The 26,249-nt window shown below is 39.7% G+C and overlaps 1 protein-coding gene across 2 annotated transcripts; it reads right to left on the bottom strand.

Moving 5' to 3' along the window:
* Window positions 1-119: 119 nt before the first annotated feature.
* Window positions 120-24,948, bottom strand: IP6K3 (inositol hexakisphosphate kinase 3). Of its 2 annotated transcripts, XM_042465246.1 has the most exons (6): window positions 24,810-24,948; window positions 16,996-17,386; window positions 5,897-6,107; window positions 5,039-5,217; window positions 4,048-4,223; window positions 120-1,659 (listed from the first exon to the last, which is right to left on the bottom strand). In XM_042465246.1, exons 2-6 carry the CDS (start codon window positions 17,192-17,194, stop codon window positions 1,192-1,194), a joined length of 1,233 nt encoding a protein of 410 aa, XP_042321180.1. In that variant the 5' UTR covers window positions 17,195-17,386; window positions 24,810-24,948; the 3' UTR covers window positions 120-1,191. The 2 variants fall into 2 exon arrangements, with proteins under 2 accessions (XP_042321180.1, XP_042321181.1); XM_042465247.1 differs by lacking the exon at window positions 16,996-17,386 and having other exon boundaries at window positions 24,810-24,940.
* Between the last annotated feature and the right edge of the window lie 1,301 nt (window positions 24,949-26,249).

The raw sequence follows: 26,249 nt of genomic DNA, 5'->3' as shown, positions 1-26,249 counted from the left end.
AAGGATGTCCCTGGGGGCCTGATATTTAAACTAGAGGAAACAATTATTTTTACAGCAATTATGCAAATGTCAGCAGGTCTTTAAGCAGCAGCACAGAAGAAACACAGACACCAACGCCATGTTACAAAGCCTGTACAATTTATTTACAGTTTGACGTTCCCATTTTGTTGTTGGGCTTTATATCTCTAGTCTATGCAGTATCTAAAAACATTCTAATAGCTTTCCAGTGCAACATATGAAGGAACTTATTCTATTTGGTAGCTCCATATTTACAGCTGTCCACAAATCCTGTAAACATTTTGTCAAGTATTTGTAATATTTCTCCACTCACACACAAATATCCATGCACAGAAATGAAATGAATTGTCTAGATGACACTTGGGCCCTTATCCTGATGATCTGTGCACCCATGCCTTTAACCTCTGTTTAATTCCTCAGACAAAGTTTCTCCAACATAAAATGTCATGGTGTAAGTCCCTTCATGATTGCTATTTCAGATTTTGCACCCTCTTTGTAACAAGTCCTTTTCTAGATCTTTACATCAAAGGTCTTCTTTATTCTAGGAGGTGCCATGGAACCTGGCTGCTGCTGGTTTGGGTTTCTGTCCCCACCTTTTGGTTGACATATACATTCCTTGGAACATACATTGCCACATGGACTGGTGTGGAACACAAAAAATCAAGGAATTAATATACAGTTAGTTTTTAAAGTACCAGTGTTTGACATCTGAATATGTTAAGAGGCAATTGTGATCCAACTATGCATTTGGAAGTCTTTGGCCCATCAAACTTGAGTGAGTGAAAATGTAAACTTGCAGATTTTTAAGAACCCACCGACCTGTCTACATAGTTATTTTTCATCAGTATTTGGTTGGCCTTGGTTGGCCTTGCAAGTCTGAATTGTGCTCAACAACTGTTAAAATTCCTTTCAAGTAACATTTTCTTCTATCCCACAGATCATATGAATGTCCAACATTAAAACAAGAGAGGAAAATAGTATTCCGACAGATCACAGTCACGATGGATTCTAGCAATTCCACAATAGCATGTAGCATCATCTGAGCTTTTTATCTAGCACAGTGCCTGCTTTATTATTTTTAAAGCACTGCATGGTGATGTTGTTGCTGGAAGCGGCCCAATGTACATGTTCTGCTTTTCACGGTCATAGAGTCTCTTGTCAGTTCAGTGGTTGTCATTCTCCAACAGGGATACTCTGAAAAATTTTTATTAGATTTTCTAAACCAAAAATGTAGCCATGATCTGGGCCATCATAGACAGTCTGATTATACCGTGAGCCTTTGTATGTTGTATGAGCAAAGTCTATCATATAGACATCAACATTAGGATAGCTGTTTCCCTGTGAAATGGGACAGCTAGTATGCTGACAGTGATCCTGTGAGTGATTGTCCAGAGAAATAGCCTTTTCCAGTCCCTCATAGTTTATGAGAAGTGAGCTGGAGTAGAACCTGTAAGTGCTCTGTTTTTTAATGACCGATAGCAAAGCCTTCAGCTGAGACAAAATAGGTTCCACAAGGTCTGTTCTAAAATTATTCCCATTGTGAAGGAACTGGTAGATGGCCTGCCTGAAGCCCTCAGGTGAGAGTTTCCGTCCATAGTATTTATCTTTGCAGAGATACTGGTCCGTGTCTGCCTGGTAAACCTTGAGCAAAAGAGAACAATAATCTACATTAGCCATCTGTCTTGCAGGCTGTAATTTGGTAAGATAACTTATAAAAGTTCTTCTGAAAGCCTCAATGGTATAGTTTCTGAGTATGTCATAAACTTAATGTGTTTATACTTAGACCTGCAAGGTAGAGGAGAATGATAATGTTCTTTGCAGAGATGAGAATCGAAATACAGAGAAATTACAAGTAAGTTGGGCTGGAGCAAGATATTATACCATTTGTTACGCTGACTATTTATTTACTGCATTTTCATAGTGTCCTTCCAATATTTTCAGAGGAGTGTACTATCACTTTATTATTATGGGAATACTGTGAAGTAATTTACACAGACATAGTTATTAAGGTTACCCAATGATCTTCATAGATGAGTGAGGACTTAAAACTGCATCTTCCTTGTCCATTTTTGGCACTCTGTCCAATACATCACCCTAACTCTATTACTTCATCTTCCCTTCAATACTAGTTGCTGAGAGACTTGCAGTCATATAACACTCTTCTTTTTTTACATTCACGTCAAACTGTAACAGTGGCACAACAGTGGAAATACTGATAGTCAGCCACCTTGTTACTACCATAACTGTTCAAAGCCAGAGGGTAATGTCAGCCACAAAGATTGCTGCCAAATACCAGGGACGTCCAAAGTACAGAATGACTGTAGGTATGGCACTCTAAGTAGATCAGGCACATAGTGACCTGCTTCATTTACATCAGGTTGCATATTCACTTGTGAGTTGGAGCAACTGTTACAGGACTTGTAACGAAAACAAACCACTGGGTATATGGTTTGAAAGTATCAAACAATTTAATCCATAGTGGGACCAGTGATCCGTCTTAGTATTGCTTTCTCTGACCAAAAGTGACTCTCCAAGCCAGTTTTCCAAGATTTCAAAATGGGTTCTTATCTATCACTACATGGAGATCCAGAAATTATGGAGACATAGGGCAGGGGTAGGCAACCCTTTTGAGCCGGGGGCCAGGTTGCTGTCCCTCAGATAACTGGGGGGGCCGAAGCCAAAAATAAATAATTAAATAATTTAAAAATAAATAAACAAATAAATAACCAGGACAAATGTAGGACAAAATTTTCAAATGGAGGGCACTTTTTAAATAAAAATGGAGGACACGCGAAAAAATTTGCTGAGTTTTTAAAAAATGTTAAGATAAATGCATGTTTCTGAGGCTTCTATAGACAATTGCTCCACCATGCCCCTCGCGCGAGACGCCAAAGGCCCCGGCGGCAATTGGCAGCAGGACCGGGCTGGGGCCGGTCCCAAGGCCTCGCCGGGCTGCATCCGGCCCGCGGGCTGCAGGTTGCCTACCCCTGACATAGGGGCTATTTCATGGTACCTGATTACTGGAAAGTGGTATGAATCTATTTTAACTGTCATGGCTGCATCATAAGTTATCCTGGGGTTTATGGTCTGGTGAGTCTCTACAGCTCTCTGGCTAACAATTGTAAATGCCTCACCATAAACTGCAAATCTCAGGATTTCATAGGATGGAACTGTGCCGGTTAAACATAGTGCTATATTTGTGTATTCTGAAAGCTCCCCCCGCACTACTTTGATGCTATATTTTGCAGAGCAATCAATCTGTTCACTCATTTTAGTTGATAAATGTATCTGCTTTTAGAAAAATATAATGAAAAATGTCCCCAATATTTAAAGCTATTAATCAACGTAGTTAATTAATACATCAAGGAAAATTTGTAGACCACAATATGCTTGCTTTATAAAATCTGTACTACCAGCTAGCAACTATCAAGGGACTATGTGGTAGCCTTTCTTGGGGGTATACAGATAATTCAGATCCATTTAAATTACTGAATTTCTTCCATCTGACAAAGGGAGCTCTATTCCACTAATGCTTATGCTAAATAGCTTTAAGATACCTCAAGATACTTTATTGGTTTGCTATGACAGACTAATATGGCTTCTCTGTGGAGATCTTTGCAACTGATTTTCAAGACTATGAGGATTATACTCTGTTTCTGCGTAAAAGAAGTAGGAATTTGATTCTAAAAAGTGTTAATATTTACGACCAAAAGTTTCCTCCCCTACCTTTCTACATTAGACAACTGCCTAATGTTCTTTCTTCCTTTTTAATGTCTAGGACCAGCCTAAAGCATAGCCCTTTGGATATAAAATCAACAATGTTGTCTTTTACCCCTTTTACTAGTATTAGGTTTTCAGTGGCAGGGGGTTGGACTGGATGGCCCTTGCGGTCTCTTCCAACTCTATGATTCTATGATAGTTTCATTTCAACCCATATTTTTCATGCTATGGAAAAATGTGTTCCCTGATGATAATATTATATGCTTTTCATTTTTTTTGGCAGTACAGAACACCAAAATGAACTCTTACCTGCATGCCACAAATACGGACTCCAAGGGATGCTGATGTACTCTGTTCACATTTCTTTATGTGGCGTGCTTTTTTCTCTTCTGATGCATCATCACCATGCTGCCTGGTTCCCATTTTTAAGTCCAGAATGCATGGGCATTTATATTTGGATACCACATTTTCAAGCAATAGAAATTCTGGGCATATGAGTTAAGGAAAGCATTTTAAAAACACCTAGATTTAACAGTAATAAAACATCGTGATTACCTTCACGAGCATCTGTGATTGATTTCTTGTTTCTTTCTCAACCTAACATTCTGATGAAAGCCCACTACCTCAGAGCTGTCTGTTCAAAGTTTTGAATTCCGCTAAAGATCAGTAGAAGCTTTTCAGTTTTAGAGGTTACCAGTCAATCCAAAAAGACGAATAGCCTTATATGATAAAGCTTTGAGATACACATCAGGAGCTAGGAGAATCATGGATCTGTGAACAGGTTTTTCTCAATTCATTTCTTGGCCAATAAAAAAACAGAGATATAGAATCCGTGGAAACAGAGGTATGGCAGAGAAACCCCAAATCTAGGAGATGTAAATTTTGTTATTTGTAGATTTTAGCAAAATAGAACCTCTGTTGTATGACACCACTTAGGTATGCATTTATGCATATCTAAATAAATAAAGTATCTTGTGTCATATTCTAAAATGGCTGTCTTTTTGGAAATTGTTAAATCTGCACTTGCAGTTTTAAATATCATTTTCTAGATTTTTAAAATATATTTTCCAGATTTTGTGGAGAATCATGTCTGCTCAGATCATTAGTCATAGTTATCTTTGCTCAATATGTTTCTCCCCCAGGACTACTGGAGTCCATAAGTGTAAATTATACATGATATATGTAGGCTGTAGTGTCTGTCTATTAGTAAAACTGAATGGGATATTGGGAATTCTACATTGCAACCTTGGGATTGTATACAATCAGTCAACAGTAACAAGAACCACCAAGAAAAAGATACGATGTGGTTTGTTCTCATTATACTTGGAAGACATGCGGTTTAGATGCTGTTTGTGGCAGTGCAGTGCCCAGGGGTTGTAGCTGTTCTTTTCTGCCTGGTTCCCATTGGCATCCTCCATAAGTGACGATACATCTTTCTGATACTGAAGGTCAGTCTGCAGTATTGCCTCCTCCTGACAGCTAAGCAAAATGGAAAAAAAAATTAAAAATACATATTTAGTCTTCTTCGTAAAAAATTAGCAAGTGCCCCGAATCTAAGTCCCAGTGATATCAAAGGCACCTACAGCCCAATGCTATGTACATGTTTATTCAGAAGTAAGTTCTTCTGAGTTCAATGCCACCTATTCTCTATTGTGCTTTGGACGGCAGCAGTCATAACAGAGCAATCCTGTAATGGCAACTCAGACATAAACCCCATTGAATTCAATTCCAGGTAAATCAAAAAATGAAATCCCAGTTTTTACCTATTTTTTCTTTCTTGCTTACTTTTTTATAGCTTTCTTTGAGGCCATTGATATGCCTCAAATGACTAATATAGGTGCAGGCTAGTAATTTGTTTTGTGTCATTGTTCTTTTTATAAAGTTAACTTAAAATAAGTGTTGTGATGGACAAAAGATGACCATCTCTCTGTCCATCACCATCAAGGAAGTATATAAACTTTTGGTTAGCATTAGAACAGTTTAGTATGAAAACAGAATGAACTACAAATTATTTTCAACGCCTTTTCATCTGTTAGGATACAGTGTTGCCACATGCAGCTCCTACTTCTACTTGGAACTCTTTCTCCTATAGCTGTCATTGCAAATATGAAAAATTTACAGGTTCAGTCCAAGTGTGGTTAAGGTGCATATTGCATACCTATCTTTGATGGTGCTTGTGAGGTGGTCATGATTCCACTTGACAAATGTGTGGTCACCATTACTGGTGTTTGCTTGGTTGAGTTTCTGCCATATTGTCATTGAACATTCCTTTGAGGCATTATCCAAGGAACTGCGTCTGTCTGTTTGGGGGCAGGCTATGAGGCTCAGATTGCCCATGCCATCCTTCTTGAGATGTACAGAAATAATACCTTTAAAGGAGAGAAAGAATTGTATAAACATAAGAGCAACTGACTCTAAGCATTCAGTTTTTCTGCATACAATACATTTGAGCAGAAGGGAGAAGGAAGGAAAAGAGAGCATAGATATTCATAGTTCCAATTAGTTCCACTGAGAACTTGAGGAAATATTTGGTTATTTCAGAACTGCTTGTAATTTCAGTACACGATTCCTTTAGTTCACTATATATAATGTCTGAAATCATTATCCATATTTGGTTATGCCCCAAATTAAGTGTCTGGTTTCTTAGGACTTTGGCATACAGCATGTGACTGAAATGCTAAGAAAAAATGTTTTAAAACATCCTTCTCAAATACATTGCCTCCTCAAAATTTAGACTAGTGAATTCATAGATTATGAAGTGATCAACAGAAAATAATGCTTTTGCCAAGATTACCAAATGTGATAGTATTTGTTGAATGAGAACCATGATTTCAACATTCATTTTTCAGGGCAAATTTTTGTATGGTACTTATTATATGGAGTGACTGTAGGCCAGTGAATACAACATACCTGGAAATAGGAACACATGGGCCAGAGGAAATGATGTCTGTTGACCTGTTCTCCCCTATCCACATACTGATTTTAGGCTCACTACTGTCCGTGTGCAAATGTAGTTGTGCTTTGAGAAGATGGATTTGTGCCCTTTCATTGTTTGGAAAACAGCATTGGCCTCTGTGAAATGCCTTTTTCTTATATCTCTGCTTACTTTGTTGTTAACTGCTTTTAGGGTAACCCCAACTCATGACAACCCTGTTGATAAAAAATACACAGTATTTCCCCATAGCAGGAAAGAATGTGACCAAGTAGTTTCTGTTTGTAGGTGATTTCAAGAACCCTGCTTCTCCCCTTATGATTTTTTAAAAACATCTTTAAACCTAACTTGAACTGGAATACCCTTCAGATAGGGTACTATATTCTGTAAAACAAAATACATGCTACTGACATACTGATGGGGTGGAGCGATTCTGAGATGTGCAGCCCCCAAATCAACTTTTCTAAGCTCTGCTTCACTGTTAGATAATTGAAAAGCCTGCAACTGCTATAGTTTTTCTCAGTAATATGTATGAAGGAAAATTAAGAAAACATAGAGACAATCAGATAAAATAAAAATCAGGTACCCAGAGAGACTCCTTAAAGCTTAATTTTTCTTATCTATACGTGGGACTGAAAACATGATAAGTAGTCTTATTATCTGCCCTTTAGATTTTCATTTGTGTATCAGATCGGCTGCTTTCCTTGTTCTAAAATAGAACAAGCTCTTTCCCACATTGCTCAGATATCACTTATGTGGCAATATGTATTGCTCTAAAATAAAACACAGTGGAAAACATAATTGGAGAGGGGAGGGTGGTTGCTCGGAAAGTCAATCTTGTTATTGGAATATTTAGAAGAGGATCTTCCAAACAAGAACAAATGTGATGATACCAGACCAGAATAGCCCACAGTTATTGTTCATCTGTTTATCTGGGGGTTTACCCTTCCTCTCTCCTAATTCCCAAAGGCACAGAGCAGTTCACTGGCAGAGTAGTGTTTTTATGCCTGGGACTTCATTATTTCTTAGTGAAGCAGGTCCAAGCTAATTTTTTTTGCACCTGTTATTCTGGACAGGCAGTGGTAGTCATTATATGTGTAAACCAAATAAAAATATACATACTAATTTTGAAGTTAGAGTCTGCATATTTAAAGATTCGTCCTTGTAGATTGCATATTGGTAGTGTGCTTGTATTTATCGAAAGTGGTGCACGTGGTTTTTTTGTCCTTTAAAAAAAAAACCAGCATCAATATTTTATTTATTTTTATGTGCAAGACTTACAAGCAGAGAAAAATGTGTGGTGGCTCAACAGAACCTCTATCACATGTGAAATGCCACCAGTTGAGTGTGTAAGGAACTGCTCTTTGCACGCAAAATCCAAAAACCTTCAAAGAGCTCTCCCTACCACCACTGGGTATTAAAAAATGTTTGGTGAGTATAAAATTTTACATCTCCTAAGTAGGGGAGACAAAATGGCTACAGCTTCTCCACCTGTTTCTCCCCAACTTCTTTTGATCACCCTGCTTTAGAGTAACAGACAGAAGTGGGACAGAAAGTGAATGGGAGTGGAAAAAACAAAAGTTGCCCTGTCATCTCTTATTTCAACTTAATGTATAACGGCATAAGCTGAATGTCTGGGTTGTAACAGGGCACCTCAGAGAGCCACTGTGGTATAAATATTTATTATTATTATTATTATTATTATTATTATTATTATTATTATTATCCCTCCCTTTTACAGTGGACCCGTCCGATCTGTGGTTGTGCAGTTCCGGTTCCACCTCACATCCACCTATGGGAAAAAACTGTGAATGTTTACAACCCATATTATTCAATGGGTAACATGCACATCTACATTATCAGTGCATGTGCACATCTGCATCTGTACATCTGTGTTCACGTTCCACCATTGAATAATATGGGATGTGGCAAACCACATATGTTCCAATCCATGGATTGCTGGTTACTTTGGAAATTATGCTTAGGTGCATTTGTCTAGGGAGGGTTCCATACTTTTCATCAGATTTGTATGGAGGTCCATGATCCAAATAAGGTTAAAGTTTGAGTACTGCATTGAGACTTTTGAGGTTCAGATCAAACCCCATTGACTCATGAAACACTTTTGGTGATCTTGGACTAGCCACTTTCTCCTAGTATGTACAGTGAGAAAAAAAAACAGGCAGGAGGGGGAGAGCCATAGAAGGAAAGGCTAGATATACTACTATTTTTCATCCTCATCCTCCTTCACCACCATTGCTACAGTCCAAAAGAACACAACCTACAGGCCAGTAGATCAAACCCCTCTAAATTTCAGCTCTGGTGACTTAATGGGACTCACATGGCTGAAGTGCCAGACAACCTTTTACATATTTATGCTGTTCCCAATAAAGCCTATGTAATCACAGTTGCAGCCCCAAGAGTCTCAGATGACAGGTTACTTTTGGACATGCCTTATGGATCAAGTAGTTTTGACCTTTTGATGACAAGCTAATGACAGTGGCATCCCTTCCTAAGGACATCCCAGACACTCTGCTTGGTGAGCATTGCATTTTCAATCACTGCCTTAACTGCTTTACAGCAGGGCCAGTCAAGAGTCTTTTGCATAGCTCTGCCCTTTGAGGATTAGTCAGGAACCCTCTCTAGGCCATGTGAAAAACTCTCCTCAGTGTCTGAACTGTTCCAAGTCTTCTGGTGGGAACTCAGGACAAAGTAAGGTTGCCAGCTGTCACTGTTCTGGATGGCTGCAGTGCATCACAGCATGAGGATTCACTTTATCACTTACTGGGATATGTAAAAGAAGCCAGCTAGAAAAGCAGAAGAGTAAGGGTGACTTAGAAACTTGTCATCCTTAAGGGCAATTGTCACTGGAGAAGGTTGCTTTAAAACTGCAGTGAGGAGCCGCTGGCCCTATGTTTTCCCAAAAGCCCTTACTGCTGCTGATGTTGGGTAGTGCTGATGTGAGTTGAAGTCCAGGAACTAGAGGTTCCTCCCCCCAGTTTTACACACTAACTCTTTCCATCACCTACAGAAGATAGGATGTGAAACTTTTTCTTCTCTGTTTTAAAATCTTAGTGACAAGCAACCAACACACTTTGTTTTATCTATACTTGATGAGTAGTTGAAAAAACTCATTTTTTTTATTTTTTATCATTTCCAAATATAATATAATACACAGACACCCCTCATCAATCCTTGGAGGTTTTTTTATCTGTGCACTTTAAATCTTATATTTTTAATTTTTTAAAAAATCTGTTATAGGAGGTTTTTTTTTTTTAAAGTTGACTGTACTTAGCTAGTTTGCATGTATTTCACATTTGATTTTCCTGGACTGAGTCAGAGGTCATAAGCCTGTCACTTCCTAGTCATTAGTACTAAGAAACTTGGACCATGTTCCTTTTTTCAGCTGCTCAAAACTTAAGACCAGTACAAATACAAGGCTGTGTCTATGCTTGCTTCCTCCACAGCTGGCTTCTGTACTATGGCTTTAAATCAAAAGTAATGACAGAAGTAGTTGGCCCTTCCTATACATGGATTTTTTATGCACGGATTCAAGCATCCATGGTTTAAAAATGTTCAAAAAAAGTATAATGTTCAAATATCAAACCTTGATTTTCCATTTTTTATAAGGGACACCATTTTGCTATGTCATTATATTTAATGGGACTTGAGCATCCATGAATTTTGTTATACATGGGGGACCTTGGAACCAAACCCCAGTGTATAACAAGGGTCCACTGTACCTTTAAAAAAAGGTTCTGCAAGCTTTTGCTGTAATGATCCAACCTTTTCACTATTAGATCTAATCTTACAAGTCTGCACAATCTGAGCTCAGAAGAGGGATCCTCTTGACTTACACACACACACACACACACACAGGCTTCTGAATGCCAGGCATGCTGAATCAACATGCTCTCAGAACCTGAAAATTCTCAGTCTCGAGAGGGGAATGGATACAATTTTGGCTCATGAATCAATCAGTCTATTTTTGTGATTTACCCAGCATGTGGGAGAGAATCAACACTGAACTGCAGGATAGAATAACACATACTTTACCTAAAGCAAGTAAGCTTTAAACACAACTGAAAAACATGAAGAACAGAATTAAAAATAAGTACTGTAAGTGATTTGAAATATCATATAGTCCAACCACACATTTGACACCTCTTTCAACTGAAAAGATTGGTTGAGTTTTCTGCAGTAAAAAATAAAAGCTGTAGCATGGATTAATTGTGCTTTATAATAATTGGAAAAATTACTTTTTTGGACAACTCCCCGAATTCATGTTAGTTGATGGATTCTGGAAGTTGCCCCCCCCCCCTTCAAAAAGCTAACCTATGTACACTTGTCTCATAATCCAGAGGGAAGGCCATGTTAGTCTGCTGCAGCATGAACAACCAGTTGCATGGAACCTTAATCAAATGGTAGGTACAACACAACAGTCAAAGAATCTTTCAATATATGCAATATGGTTGCAGCACACTGTTCTTGCTTTGTTATGAATTGGGATTTTGGCATTTGAATTGAGATTTATTATGAATTGGGCAATCATTGTTCCAGGTAAATCAGGGGGTGGGAATTATATACATAGTTGCAGCTCAAAGCGGCCCTAGATGGCATAGCTAACGGTGAGAAATGCTGGGATCAGCAGTCCACCAACATTAAATGTTTGCTTTTGCCTCCATTTTAGCACCCCTGCCAATTCTGTTGGGTTATGTACACTACACATTAGGAAGACAGAGAATATTTGCAGAAGGTATCAGCATGTCAGAAGCATGTGTTTTTCTGTGTAGCCTCCTAGCTCTGCTCTTGTGTGTATATTTTTAAATTAATAACCACATTTATTTACTGCCATATGCAATATAAATCTGAGCAGAACCTGGCTTGAAAATAAACACAGTCTGTAATCATAGTGCATTCTAAACTAGACAGAGTGCCTAGAGAGTAGAGCTGTTCCTAGAAAAAGCAAAAAAAGTTTGACCGAAGGTCATCTAACTTGCGTTGGGAATGCATAAAAAGAGCTATCTGCTCTATAAACAAACTCCAGAAATGATACTAACGGCTACTAGATGTAAATGATGACAGTCAAGCAAAGTTTTACAAAACGGCATCGTTATCTAATGGTCCCTATGCCACTGCAAAGCCTCAGGATATGTAAAAGTAAAGCCAAGATCCAGCTATGCCAGGGAGTGTTCAGATTTTCCTTTTGACTTTCAACTGACCCTTTCTCCTTCAGTGAAAGTGTTTTGTTTCTTTCTAAGGATATGTCTGCAATGCTAGATTTGCCAGAGTGAGAACTGGAGCGGACTGCTTTACCTTTAATGGTTGTAGAGAAGAGGGAATTTCAGCAAGTGTTGCTTGTCAACTGGCTGTGTGATAAGCAATACCTGTGAAATTCCCTGTTCTACACAGCCATTTAAAGGTACAGGGGGCTTCCCCTGTTTTCTGTCTGGCATAACACCAGCTTTTTTTCTTTTTCCCTTTTTAAAAAAGGCATGTCCTATGACATTCTGGGCTGTGTGTTGCCCACCACTATTTCAGTGGAACTGTTGATGTGGGCTGCATTTCTTTCTAGATTAGACCCATTATCTTCGGTTCCAGATCATGGAGAAACCATCACCACTTTAAAGAGTATTTAAATTTCCAGCAATGTTTCTTATGAGAAGACCACGGTGTAGTGGTTTGAGCATTGGATTATGGAGAACAAGGTTTGAATCTGTGTTCAGCCATAGCAACCCACTGGGTGACCTTGGGCAAGTCACTCTCTTTCAGCATCTGAATGGCAAACCTTCTCTGGCTAAATTTTGCCAAGAAAACCCTGTGATAGGTTCAGCTTAGGTCAGTAATGACTTGAAGGCACATAACAATAACAAGTGTTCTTTATAGTATAGAGCAAAAAATGTCAGGAAAATTGTACCCTGTAAGCTTGCCATTTCAGAGATGTCCAATGTATCTTCCCACCCAGGCATGGGGGATGTCTAGGTTATGGTTTGGATGTGACCCACACTTCACCATGTCGCTTATGTTCATTCTCAGACCCTGTCCCTTCTCTTCAGTCAGGAAAATAACTCCAGCAGTTTATTTTTTAAAGCCTCCATTTAGGCCATCAGGAACTTTACTTATTCTGTGGAGGTCCATAAAAGCACTCCAATCTGTTGTTTCAAGGGGTAGGTGGGAATGTATCTGTTAGAAGATTTGGTAAGTGTTTCAGCCTGCTTTTCCAAGCAGTGCAGTGGGGTGTCCCCCAGTCTTATATTTAAAAAAAAAAAAACCTCTGCACTTTTTGTTTTTGCTCTTGTGGAATATTAATACACAAACAGCAGGACAGGAATATCCTGGAACTATTTTTTTAAAATAATCAAGAGAATTGAGGGGAAATGACAAATTCTAATTTGCAAAGAGGTTTGCACATCAGGCAACCTCTTGGTGGGCATGACTATTTGCAGAATGAGAATTTGGAAGATTTGCCACTTTGTTAACAGAAGCATGGAGACAAAGCAAAGAATGCACATAAAGTCAGGGTTTTTCTTTCTGAATGGCTCCCAAGGGAGCACTAGTGGGTTTAACATGATTGTGATTAGAGAATGCTGCACATCCTCTAGATAAAAAAATTGGTGGAAGAAAAGGAGTGTTCACTCTAAGGAGCTAAAAAAAGGGCACTTAAAATGCAGGGTTTCTCCCTGTCTTTTTCTCTCAAGCATCCATTTTTCGTATTACCATGGAAATTGGCCAGATTAGGGATGAAATGTTTTTATCTTGCCTCTCTTAAAGAGAGATGGGGGTGGAAATGGTTTTGGTCTGAGCAGTTGCTCACGGTATGGTCACTGGGGGAAAATTAATTAGCAACCGCCAAGGAAGTGTGGGAGCCGAACTGATATAAACTAATATTATGAAAAAATAATACTTGGAGTGTGTGGACGGATAACCGAGGCAGCAAAGCATTCACTAGAAGAAATTCATTTTAAGGACTTTTTATTACAGTATATATATTGATATTTCCCTACCATGATCCTATATTGAAAATTATTGTTTGCCAGCTTTTTAAAAACATCTTTTTTCCCCAGATGTAATATCCCAAGCACTTAAAGTACTTGAAATTATTTCCAGACAGGGTGTCTGTGACAACACATTCTGCCATAGAGCTTACTAGCCTTCTTTTATTGTTTGCATCTCACTCTCTTTCTAAGGTGCTGCCAACATGATGCCACCTTGAAGACATTCAGACGTGTCTGCTTTGAAAACTAAACATTCTCCAACATTTCACAGATGAAAACTTGGACATGTGTGGCAAGTATGTTAAAGATGGCAAAAAGATGGCAAAAATTATTGATGAGGAAGAACATACAAGCTAGGGGAGGCTGCAGAAGTTTGCTTTTGCCAGAGCTTCCTGGGAAGGGCAAAACTTTGCCTCCCCCCCCCCCCCTCCCCCCCAGTGCTAAGTTAATTGAGTGCAAACTACCTTTGCACAGTGAACTCCATTTGCAGCAATTGAAGTAAGCTAAGGACAAAGGGATGGATCAAAAGTCTTATAGCAAGGCAGCTGTTTTTCTCACAATTTTTTTTAATCCTGATGAAGGGACGCAGGTGACATTTTGTTTTTATATATTTAATCAATTTGTTAGTCCTGCTTTTCAAGATCATAATTTTAGAACAAGTGTTATTATTGGTGTGCTGGGAGATGGTGAAATTCACCTTCTGGATAATCATGGAGCATCTGCTACCTCTTTGGGAGACAGGAGCCTTACGTCAGTTCTAGAGATTTGATCCCTTAGAGATGGTAAGATGTCCTGGTGTTATGTATCTGGTTACCTAGTGCTTTATCAAATGGAGTGTTCTAGGAGACTAGGAAATGGGTAAGGTGAGTGTTATATGTTTACATTGTTTAAAGCTTATTATAATTTCATCTGTCTGTCCCAGGCCCCAAGTGACTTTGAAGATCTTGAATTTCAGATCTTAGCAAACATAGAAGTGACGTCTTGTACAGGTTGCTTAAGCTGCATCTACACAGCAGAGTTAATGCAGTTTGACACTGCTTTAACTTTAATTCTACAGTGCTGTAGAATTCTGCAATTTGTAGTTTTATCAGATATTTAGTCTTCTTTGTTAGAGATGTCTGGTGCCACAACAAACTAGAAATCCCAGGATTCCATAGGATGAAGCCATGAGAGTTAAAGTAATGTGAAACTGCATTAATTCTGCAGTGTGGCAGCAGCTTTAGTCATAAATAGTTCTTATATGGCACTTTTTGATTATTTGAAGATCTCTCCATCTTGTATATTACAGCAGAAGTCTTTGAAACAACTGTATAAGGTAAATGTACCCCATCACCCCCTTATTGCAGATGGGGGCTCCTGGCTTACCTAAAGTCACCTAGTGCAGTGGTTATCAACCTTTAGTCCTCCAGATGTTTTGGACTTCATTTCTCAGAATCCCTTGAAATTGTCCATGCTGGCTAGGAATTCTGGGTATTGAAGTATGCAACAATTTGAGAATCAAAGGTTGAAAACCACTGACCTAGTGCATTAATGATAGAAACACTGCTCGAACCTTGGAATCCCCAGCTCATGCTCTTAGCCACTGAAAAATGCCAACACAGTTGGCTGTAGCATGAGGTTTTTGCAGCATGAACATATCAGTCCTCTAGATGGAGAGGACTTGTTAGCCTCACCTGAGATGTACTGATAGCAAACACGCTTTTATTTTCTCATGCACTGTCTCTGAAAAAAGGCTTCAGCCCTCCCCTGTGTCTTCCACCTTTCTTGGCTGCAGCTGTGAAGATGGTGTGGCATTGCTGCATTCTGACCATTTGAGATTGCAATTCTGAGAACAAATTAGTTGTTGCCTTGCAAATGCTTGTTCAATTAAAACCACTTCTGGTATAAAAACAACACAGGCTGCAGGTTGACATGGCAGGTATTGGGGTCTTTTGTTTATATCCTAATGAAACTTGGTGTGGTACCAATTTAATTATAGAATCACTTGGGTATAAAATCTCATTCTGAGATACAAAGCTTGGAAACATTACTTTTTGAGGACTAAAACATTCCAGAATTCCCCAGAGACAAAAGTTATGCTTCCGGCAGAATTCTGGGAGCTGTAGTCCAAAACATTACTTTTTAAAAAAAATCCAAACAATCTTTTCCAGTGAGCTGACAGCATGTTACCATGTTGTAGAAAAGAATTGTTGCCTGCCAATTTACAATTTATTTATTTATTACACTGCAATATCACCCAATACTAAAGTTTTGTCATTGCTGGGCAAATTATTCTTTCTCTCACACCACCCTTTAAAATCCTTACATATTTAATGGGTAATATCTTCAACTGAGCCAGTGTGGAGTGGTTTCAGTGCTGGACTACAACTCTGGAGACCAGAATTTGAATCTCCACTAAGCCATGGAAACCCACTGGATAACCTTGGCCAAGTCACACTCTCTCAGCCTCAGAGGAAGGAAAAGACAAACCCTCTCTGAACAAATCTTGCCAAGAAAACTGTGTGATACCTAGGGCTGGCATAAGTCAGAAACAGCTTGAAGGCACTTAATAACAGCTATCTTTAATGGGTAAATTTTATCCTTTCCTTCTCTTTGGCACCCATTTCTAAGAATTTCATGGAGGATTTGTTTTCTATTCAAAATAATCATTTAGAAAAAAATGGTGTGTGAAATCTGTCATGAGTTATTGATTATTTTGTTTTCATATAGATAACATCTTATTTCCTTTGTTGTGATCTCTATTTTGAGTCTCCGAGGTTGCTACATGCCCCTTCATGATTCACATATACTAAAAAAAAAAATTGCTATGATTATCTTCTCACTGCTTTCTTGGGTTTTCAGCTTTCCCTTCATAGGCATCTAAAAACAACTGACCTGCATATTTTCAAAAAACATTCAAGATGCACCAGATATCATCTGTACATTTTATAGGATTCTGGTAGCACAGTTAGTCATGAAACTATAGAATGGGTGGTTGCTGGTTATTTTACAATAGCACAGATTCCACAGTGGACTGAACATGGTTCCTTAGTGGATTTCTCTGCATGAGGAATACAGAATGGTAGCCCTCCTCTACCCGAAACACATTCTTGGCAAAGTCCATTGCCACAGCTGCTGTTTGCTCCACCACATGTCTTTTGCTTCTGCCTTGGCAACTAAAGGAGGACAGATGGCACTTTTCTAGCACCTGTATTTGTTATAAGCACCAAACATTAAGCACAAATCCTTTTCCACTGCGAAGTTTGCAATCACATTATCTTCACTCAAAGTCCAATGGGGCCTACGTCTTAATCAGTACATATAATTACATGTAAGAAGGATTCTTGGGCCTACCTTTGTACTGAGGCGTGAATCGTTTCATTGCTGTGGGGAGAGATTCATAAAACCATTGCTCCTGGGAGACAAGGGGCTTGCAGACGGTGTAGTCATCATACTTCATCATGCTCATGTGGCCTCCAACCTGGTGGATGAATGGTTCCAGCAGGACCCCTTTCCTAGTATCCCCAAGGTCCAGATTATTCTGCACCACCATGGTGCAGTTCGTGGTACTGGAAACTTTCTCTGTAGTGTGTTGAGCCTCAACTGACGAAACAACCCTACTTTTAAGTCTCTCTAGCTGGAATCAGAAGTTGGCTCAAGGGTTTTGATACCAGAAAATGAGCTCAGATCCAAAGTATGTGTGCCTTTGGGTTGTTCAGTAATCCTCTGAGAACTTCTCTGCAATCTAAAAGATAAACTGAGCAGGTCACAAAAAAGGAGCAACTTTTTTCCTCCCACCTTTCTATACAGTTAGATGCATTTCTTAGAAAAAAGACTGAACCTCAGACTTCCCAAATATTAAAGATAGCATTATGCTGACCAAGAAATCTACATATTAGCCAAGAGGAGCATGCACATTTAAGGTTACACATTTTGAGGGACAGAGGTATTGGCTTGGACTGCAATATGGGCCCAATTTAATTTTCAAAAGTTGTGGTAGATGTACAGAAAGATAAGGAAATACAACTCAATAGAAATGCTATGAGGTTAATGTGACTCCCTCCCCTCAGGAGCTAAAACAGGCATCCCCACTGCTTGTTAACACCAGGTTATGAATAAAATGAGTCTACTTTCTCCTTGCTAAGGAGACTCCAGCTTAGGAGAAGAACCCCAATTTGCTTACTAGGGAGCTGCTGTTGCTGCTAATGAGCTTTTTGACTTTTCTTCAGGGAGCCCAGGACCAGAATGTTCCCTTCCAAGTAGGTTATTAATAATGCTCTTAGGAAACCCCACATGGCACATTCCTCACCCTTAAACACCATCGTGTTAGAAAAAGAAGCATCTACATTTTCCTCATGAAGTATTCCCCCACCCCCATATCTTTCTGAAAGAAATCTCACTTCAGGACACTCCAGGTCAGTCAACAACACATTTGTCATGACGTCACAAGTTGGGACATGATCTTTTTGTGAGGTTTTTTTTTGGGGGGGGATGATCTTCTGCAAGAGTCAATACATGTTCTGATCTGTGAGTGCATGTGGAAAAGGAAAAACTTCTACTTAATATCCTAGTGTTGATGGACGTGGAATGTCCCGATCAAAGGTTTCTTCAGGAAAGATGGATTTACACAGGCTCACTCCATGACTAGCAGCAGCTCCTCTTGCATGCCAGCAAGCTCTCTGACACACAGGAAACTGGCAAAGGTATTCCTACCATGGAATAAGAACCAAAAGGGACACTGCACCTGCTGCCCTCTAGTCCACTGTCCAAGGCACAGGTGGCCAGTGTGTATGGAATAACTGACAACCTTGTCAAAGGGGAAACCTTTACCTTTATAGAATCTGAAATGGAAGGCATGGGCCTTCAAGGATCTCTTCCATCCAGATTCTATACAATAAAAACTATGGTTTTTATCACATCTGCTATTTCTTTGAGTATGTTGACACTCCAGAGCAGCTTGAGAGCTGTTAAATGTCGTGACTCCATCCTATGGAATCCTTGGAATTGTAGTTCCACTCTCTTGAAGTACAGCATTAGAGATATCTCACTAACACCTCGCCAAATTATAAACCCCAGAAATTGATGAGTCAGAACCATAACAGTTAAAGTGAGATTTAACTGTTTTCATGCTGTCGTGTTGCTGGAGAGTGGCTGATAGGGGTCTTTTGCCTCCACCTAAAATAATCTAATTTCACTTGACTTCAGGATGGAATAGTGAGCAGGTAGGTCTAGTGGTTCCTCCACTAGCCGCTCACTCAGCTTTCCTGGGCATCATTCTGCTAGTGTAGCAGTGTAGTATTGGTGTATGTATCCCTTCCACCATCAAGCATAAATAAGGTACAGTGGGGGTGGGGGACCATATGTTTTGGATTGCATCTTCCCTAATCCTTAATCATTGACCATGCTAGATGGCACTTATGGAAGCTGTTGGCCAAAATATCTGGAGAGCTGGTAAAATAGGGCTGCTCTGCCTAGGTCATAAAGCATTCTAGAAACTGACAGTGCACCAGTTTAATACAGTACTTACTTGTTTCTTTTCTTACAACCTCAGAATGTGTGTGTGTTTGTTTGTGCCTTCACGTCGCATGTCAACATATAGCACCCACATAAACTTCATAGGGTTTTCTTAGGCAAGAAATACTCAGAAGTTTGCCTGTCCCTTCCTCTAAAATACAGCCTACATAAATTCCTATAAATGTGAGTATATGTTCAGGTCAGAATTTGCGAAGGCTGCCTTTTGGAGTACATCTTCCAGAAACCCCACAGCCAGATTGTACTTAATGGGAATTCTGGGGCTTGTTGCCTGAAGAAGTAACTTTTCTAATCTTTAGTTCAGATTCATCAAATGTTATGAAGTGGTCACTTCTGAATTTAGAAGATAGACAAATATCCCTGAAGCAATAGAAAAGATGCTCAGTTTAGCCAGTAGAGGGCAAGAATGTATGCAACTGATGCTGTAGCACAGCTAGGATCATTTTCTGCCTCAAATCTTGGCACAAATAATGCTTAAACAACACACACAGCATATTGATCTGAATGCAATGTTGCTAGTTCAAGCACACCAACTGGAAGAAAGCTCTTGCTGAAACCTAGATGGGTTATTTCCAAGTAAATATGCCATTTTAAAAACCACACCATTTAGATTTGGGACACCATATAGGTGACAAGACACATACAAAGATGGGGGCCCTGTGGGACTCTTCCTCCCGGTGAGGTAGAACCAGAAAATTTGGCAAGGGGAATCTTTTTTTCTTTTTGGCAAGCTCTCCAGCTGGAATCCTCTCTGATCACAGAAGAAAAGTGCTGGAGTCTTGTCCTTTTTTGCACCCTAGTCTTTAATTAGTCAAAATTCTTTACTGTTGGCTACTGTCATGGCAGAACCTAAAGACATTAAAAACAGACTGTGTAACTGAATATGCCAACATTCCTTCAATATTAAGTGGCCCTTTCCTTTAATATTTCCTTGCAGATTAAATAATCAGTGGTTGAAATGACATGACGGCTTATGTATTTACTCTTCTAATTCAGACACAGCTCCAGTAGATGGCAATGGGTCTGTGTTAGGGGTAGGCAATTCCAGTGGTCTCCCTCACACATCTCCCCATCACGGTGTATAGTATGGTGGCTAATGGCCCTTCATAAGCGGGATGGTAAATTCACTGCAGGTTTTACTGTGAAATTTAAAGAAGCTTTCCTGTTTTGTGGACCTGTGGTTCAGCACCTTGGATAACTCCCCCTCTCATTTAGTCTACAGCTTGGCCTGAATTCCCTTTCCCATGAAAATGGAAACCACCACCCACTATGTGCCAGTGCCAGTGCCAGTGCCAGAAGTGATTGGAAGTCCACGTCCACTTTGGGGAAATTCTCTCTCTGTGCCTTTCTCTTTCTGCAGGTGTTCCAGGAGTGTGGTTCTTTTTTGGCTTTCAGTGTTTTTCAACAAGGGGCGAAGGTTAGAAAATGGTTAGAAAAATATGTGGGCAAACTGCCCATTCCATGCCTATATGTTCATTCAGTTTCTAAAAGAGCTAGGCTTGCCTTGAGTCATGTGCTTGTCATGCAAACTATTCCCTCCCCAGCATCATGGTGGAAAGCACAAATGGTTCTTTTCCTGTATCCTCCTGATTTATGTGTATTTGTTCAGATAACAAAACAACTGCACTGGTCTCAGTCCCTTTTTTGAGCCAATTCAGTTTCTACTGAGCTCCCAAAACCATTGCTGACATCAGTGGTTGCACAGAAGGCCACAGGCAGCTTCAAAAAGAAGTAGTAATATAGGGATGGCTTGGGAAATATGTGGCCCTCTCGATGTTGTTGGGCTGAAATGACAACCATTGACTATGTGGGCTTGGACTAATGCATTCCACCATGATGTGGATGGCCACATATTCGCCACACCAGTGGCAACCCACAAAGTCAGCTTACCTATCATTTCATTGTTTGCTATCTCCCCACCCCCAATAGTATGATTGCTTTCTTCTCCAAGTGAACAGCACCATCTTTTCAAAACTCATAACTCAGTGAGTTAAATGAACTGGTGATGACTCTTCTCTCCTGTAACATTACAGACCACTGGGTAATTTTAGTTTTATGGTGTGTCTGCACTGCATAGTTATAATAGTTTAATACCACTTTAAATGCCTCAGATCTCCATTACATAATCATGTGATGTATAGTTTCATGAGATACTTAGAATTCTTCTGCAGAGGACTCTAATGATAGTTCAGGGGAGTAGAGCAGAGAATGCCAAGTACCACCCCAAACTATAAATTTCATGATTCTCTTGGATGGAGCCATGACAATTAAAGAAATAGAGAACTGCTATAATTCTGCAGTGCAGTAACACTCTTTTAGTAATCATGACCCTGACACTTTTGGTGATGAGATTGTTAATCTGATCAGAACAATTGCAAATGAAATATTTCAGAATAGTCAGGCAAGAAGATAGTAATATCTGCCTAAGTTGCTTGTTGCTGACCATTAAACATGGGGGCAAAAGCCTGATTATTTTCCTTCGAACTTCAGGGCTCTGTATACAACAATTTTTGTTAGTGTTCAGTGTCAAATTTAGTTATTGATTCAGCTTTGGAGTCAAATGTTCAGAGAAAAACTTATTCTGAAAGGAAACTTCCATAGAAACTGTACGTACACCCCACTAACCAAAGGTCAGATTTCTGGGAAATACTCAGAGACTGGTGACATGTTCTCTGATCATCTAGACCCCAAATCATTGAAATAATTAACTGATTGAAATCTGCTTTTCTCTTTGTGCACTTTGGTTTCCCATTACAGCTGGAGAATTATATACAAACACAGCCCTCCCTGTGGGCTTATGTACAACATTGCCTTTTGGCCTGATCAAAAGCTACTTAGTAGATACTGGGAAAGATGTCATTGACTTTAGTAGTCTCTTTACATATTTCCATATGGACATTTTGTGTGCAATGTCTGAGATGTCACATTAGTCCTCTGTGTATTTCTAAGCCAGATTTTACTCCTCTTTTCTCATCTGAAAGAATAACTGTCCTGGGTGACAGAGTGCTGCAAATGAAAAGCTTCATTCTCTGTGAGGAGCCAAGCGCCAACACTGATGCCATAAATCCTTGTGTGCACAAACCCTGAGCCCTTTTAATCTTGTATTTCCTTTCCTGAAAGAATATGATGTTCATAAAGTTTATAGCTGGTCCCAGCATCCCTCATGTACAAGAGGCAAAGATACCATTTGTTTTGCTGAAGGATTTATACAGTTGCTTTGCAAAGCTGGAGGATTGCAGACACGAAGGATGGGAGCTGCGTTAGCCAGGATTGATAGGCTGCTAAAATGCTGTATCTCTTGGCTGTGATTGCTTGGGCATTTGGGATAATGGGTCTGCTGCTACTGCATTGGCTGGCATTTTGTGTACCTTTAGTTAATATTCTGTGGCCATCCTACTGTCATTTATTTATAAAAAGTATAAACTGTACCTTCATCCAAAACTGGATATCTGGGCAGTATATATCACATTTAAATATTCAGTACAATAATAAAATAGCATAAAAGTTTTATCCTAAGATATATTTGGCTAAATGGCAATATCTTGAGGACATAGCTGTAAATGCCTACTTTTTCTGCATCACATTTGGAAATTGCTGGACCTGTCTATCTAACTAATTTCATACAAATTATGAAAGCCCGTGGCTTTCAATTTTTTCATTTCAGTGTGGATTTGGGCCAATTCTGCACTCACTCTTTGCTAATCTAGGTAAACCTCACAGCTCCCCATTTGCTAATTTAGAGAAAGAATGAAGTTTTTGCAACAATCCATCTGTTCTTGAAATATGAACACATTAATTCTCCTTGTCATAACTTAAAGAGCCTGAATACATGGGCCAAAATTAACTGAAAAGTGTCAAACTATTCTGGAGCCAATCTTTCTATTAGAAGGCTTTTTCCTGTCCCATTGTCAACTTCCTTTAATAATCCTTCCATTTGATGGTGGCACCAGGATTAATAATGCCCAGAAGAGAAGATGAGACAGAAATGCCTTTCCCGGAGAAAACTTTGTTGCACGTGTTAAGAGTTCTGCAAGAATAATCAAGATATATTTCACTATGCCATTCTCCTAAACTTTCAGAGACCTAGCTATGTTAGTCTGGAAGATCAATATGCAAAGGGATCTTATAGCACCTTTGAGATTAACTGAAAAAAGAAGTTGGTAGCATGAGCTTTCATAGTCTTAAGCCTACTTCCTCAAATACATTTGGAGTGGAGAATCCAGAGACAGACCTATATAAGCTGGTTTTGTTTGGGAATGTGTCTGTCTCTGGATTCTCCACTCCACAGACATGCATCTGAGGAAGTAGGCTCAAGTCTACAAAGGCTCCTGCTACCAGCTTCTTTCTTTCAGTTAGTCTAAAAGACCCTGTCCTAAACATGTCTTCCCCTTAAGCAGGTCTTACTGATTTTGATAGAGTAAACTTTCAAGAAACCCTACTAACAACTGCAGCCTTGTTTTAAATTTGCAGTTTCTAATTTAGTTCTACTCTGGATGTGGAAAATGCCATTATTTCAAGAAAGCACAGGATCCAGTGGATGTGCATAGGTGGAAAGGAGGAAGGTAATTTCCTTGCTCATGCTCCTTCAGGCACAGTCTGTGTCTGAAATATTCTGGTATAAACATCGACTTGTTGGCAGTTACTTCAGATTTATATTAGGCAAGCAGATAGCAGCTCCTCCTGTTATATCATCAAACGTACTTCATCTCAAATGCAGTGACTATTTCACTGCATTTACCAGATGGCACTTAAAGCAGATTGGCTGGACATTTCCACAGACAAACACCTCAGGAGATAGAAGTTTGTTTGTTCTGATCGAATAAACTGCTCACTGACCATATAATAGCAAAGACACCACAGAAACAGTTAGGTTAGGATCAAGGTTGCAAACCCAACCCAACAATTTGAGGAAATGCTGCGTTCAGTATGGCTTGTCATGTTATCTACCTGAGTGTTTAGCAGCCTCTGAAGGCCAGATTGGGTACCATCATTATGTACCAACTTTTTGCACTTAAGCATATTTACAAGAACAGATTTCCAGAGATCTGATTTATTACATGAGCAAATTTTTAAAAAATTGTCTTGGCTTTCTCACTTGGTAGCAATGCACAGGTGTAGCAGAAGCGCGTATACATGGGAGTGGAAATCAGGACAGAAGGTTCTAGAAAGCCCTAGACAACCTCTAACACAAACATTAACTGAAGGTAACACAAATAAGTGGCATTTAACCTGGCCAATTCTGTTGTTCACCCCTCTCCATGCATTCTCTCTTAATTTTCCAAGGTGGCCTGTTTCTGTTCCAAATGAAAAAGATACATACCAGCACCAACTGCCTATGCCAGTGATGGTGAACCTTTTACAGACCGAGTGCCCAAACTGCAACCCAGATCCCACTTATTTACTGCAAAGTACCACATCCCTCTGGCTTTCTAGTAAGAAACTCTGGCAAACTCTATGCTAGGGTGACAGCATGTGTGCCCACAGAGAGGGCTCTGAGTGCCACCTCTGGCACGCGTGCCATAGGTTCGCCATCACTACTTTTGGAACAAAAGCAAGGATTTCCATCTAGAGTCCAGAGCAAAGAGAATATCTTGATAAATATACAAGTGAACCCCTTGTAGGAAGTGACTACTTACCCAGCTGTTCCTTTATTTATAGTAGGAGTATATACTGGCTCTGGTGGTTTTGTGAGTATCCCCAATTCAACAGAGGTTGTTCTGCTTTCTTTCCTTGGTACAACACTGTCTTGCTAGGAAGCCTTGCCTCAGAGTGTGAGTTAGGGGGTGTGAGCAGAAAGGGAAATGGAACATGAGGTGTCACCTGATCTTCTTAGAAATTCTTGGCAGGCATCTGTTATGTGCTGCCAACAGCTGACGCAACTGGGCCCATGGAGGGTTAAATGGAGACAGGCAAAAGGAAGAAAAACACCCATGACAGCCAGGGAAACAAGACAGTGATAATCTGGGCTGCTTTGAACATTTTGTTGCTCCTACATAGAGTGGCCTCTAGGTAAAAGAGTGAATATTGCATGTCGATCACCATGTGCACATTTGAGAGGATACATGCTGCATTTGACGCAGCATCCCAGAGTAGAACCAGCATTCATACCACAACACAGACATGCCTGCCATATTGACCTATGGGTCTAGATTCCTCCCTCCCCAGACAGAACAAACTTTTTTTTTCTTATATGAGAAAGCAAACCTTTAATGTGATGGCATAGTGTGCAAGTCTTGAAGAAGAAACTATGCTAGAGATATAGCTAGATTAGAATAGCTCCCTCATTAACCTTCCTATCTTAGAACGAGGTTCCTATAATAAAATCTTCAGATTGTTCTCTAAGCCATTGGTGTCGTTGTTGCTTAGTCGGAACCTGCGTACTGCTGCTCTGCACTAATTCTAACACAGGGAGGGGGATAACTTTTGAAACACCCTTGAGTTGATAAATCTTACAGGCAGATAATAAGTCCTGAAATGATATCTGTTTCCTGTCCAGTGGATAGCTGGAGCAACTTCATTTAAACAGCAGGGGTGGACAGAAGGTCTTTGCTCAGTTTTGCGGCTGGCATTTCCCAGAGCATTCTGTCCTTGCCTCCTATAATCATTGTTGGAAGACAGCATTACTGTCTTGGTTTCTCTCCCCCTCCCCCACCTAGAAAATTAATCTCCTTCTCACTGGCTTCTCTCCCATTTTTTGAAAAGCTCTCTGCTCCATGGGAAGTTCTTTTGGCATTTGAAGATTTTGATAAAATTGGGGTAGGAGCAGAATCTCCTATTGTTTCTCCTATAACTCACTTTGAAATCCAGCAGATGTTTGGGAACAGGCAGGTTCACAGACGTCTGGTTTGAATTGTTTCTACTGTTAACCTGTATTATTTGTTGCACATGTTTGGACATTGAGATGAATGCTGTATTTTTGTGTTCGAGTGAACAGGAGTGGTATTCTCGCAAGCTGTGCACCAAGTCCTAAACTTGGAAGACCATTTCCATTTCATCCAAGCTGGAACTTAATGGAAATGTGGCACTGGAAAGTGGGATCATTGAACTGATGATTTTTTTGTCACCCATTTTGTACA

This window comes from Sceloporus undulatus, chromosome 4, assembly GCF_019175285.1.
Source record: "Sceloporus undulatus isolate JIND9_A2432 ecotype Alabama chromosome 4, SceUnd_v1.1, whole genome shotgun sequence".
NCBI lineage: Eukaryota > Metazoa > Chordata > Lepidosauria > Squamata > Phrynosomatidae > Sceloporus > Sceloporus undulatus.
This window is presented reverse-complemented; position numbering and strand designations above follow the sequence as displayed.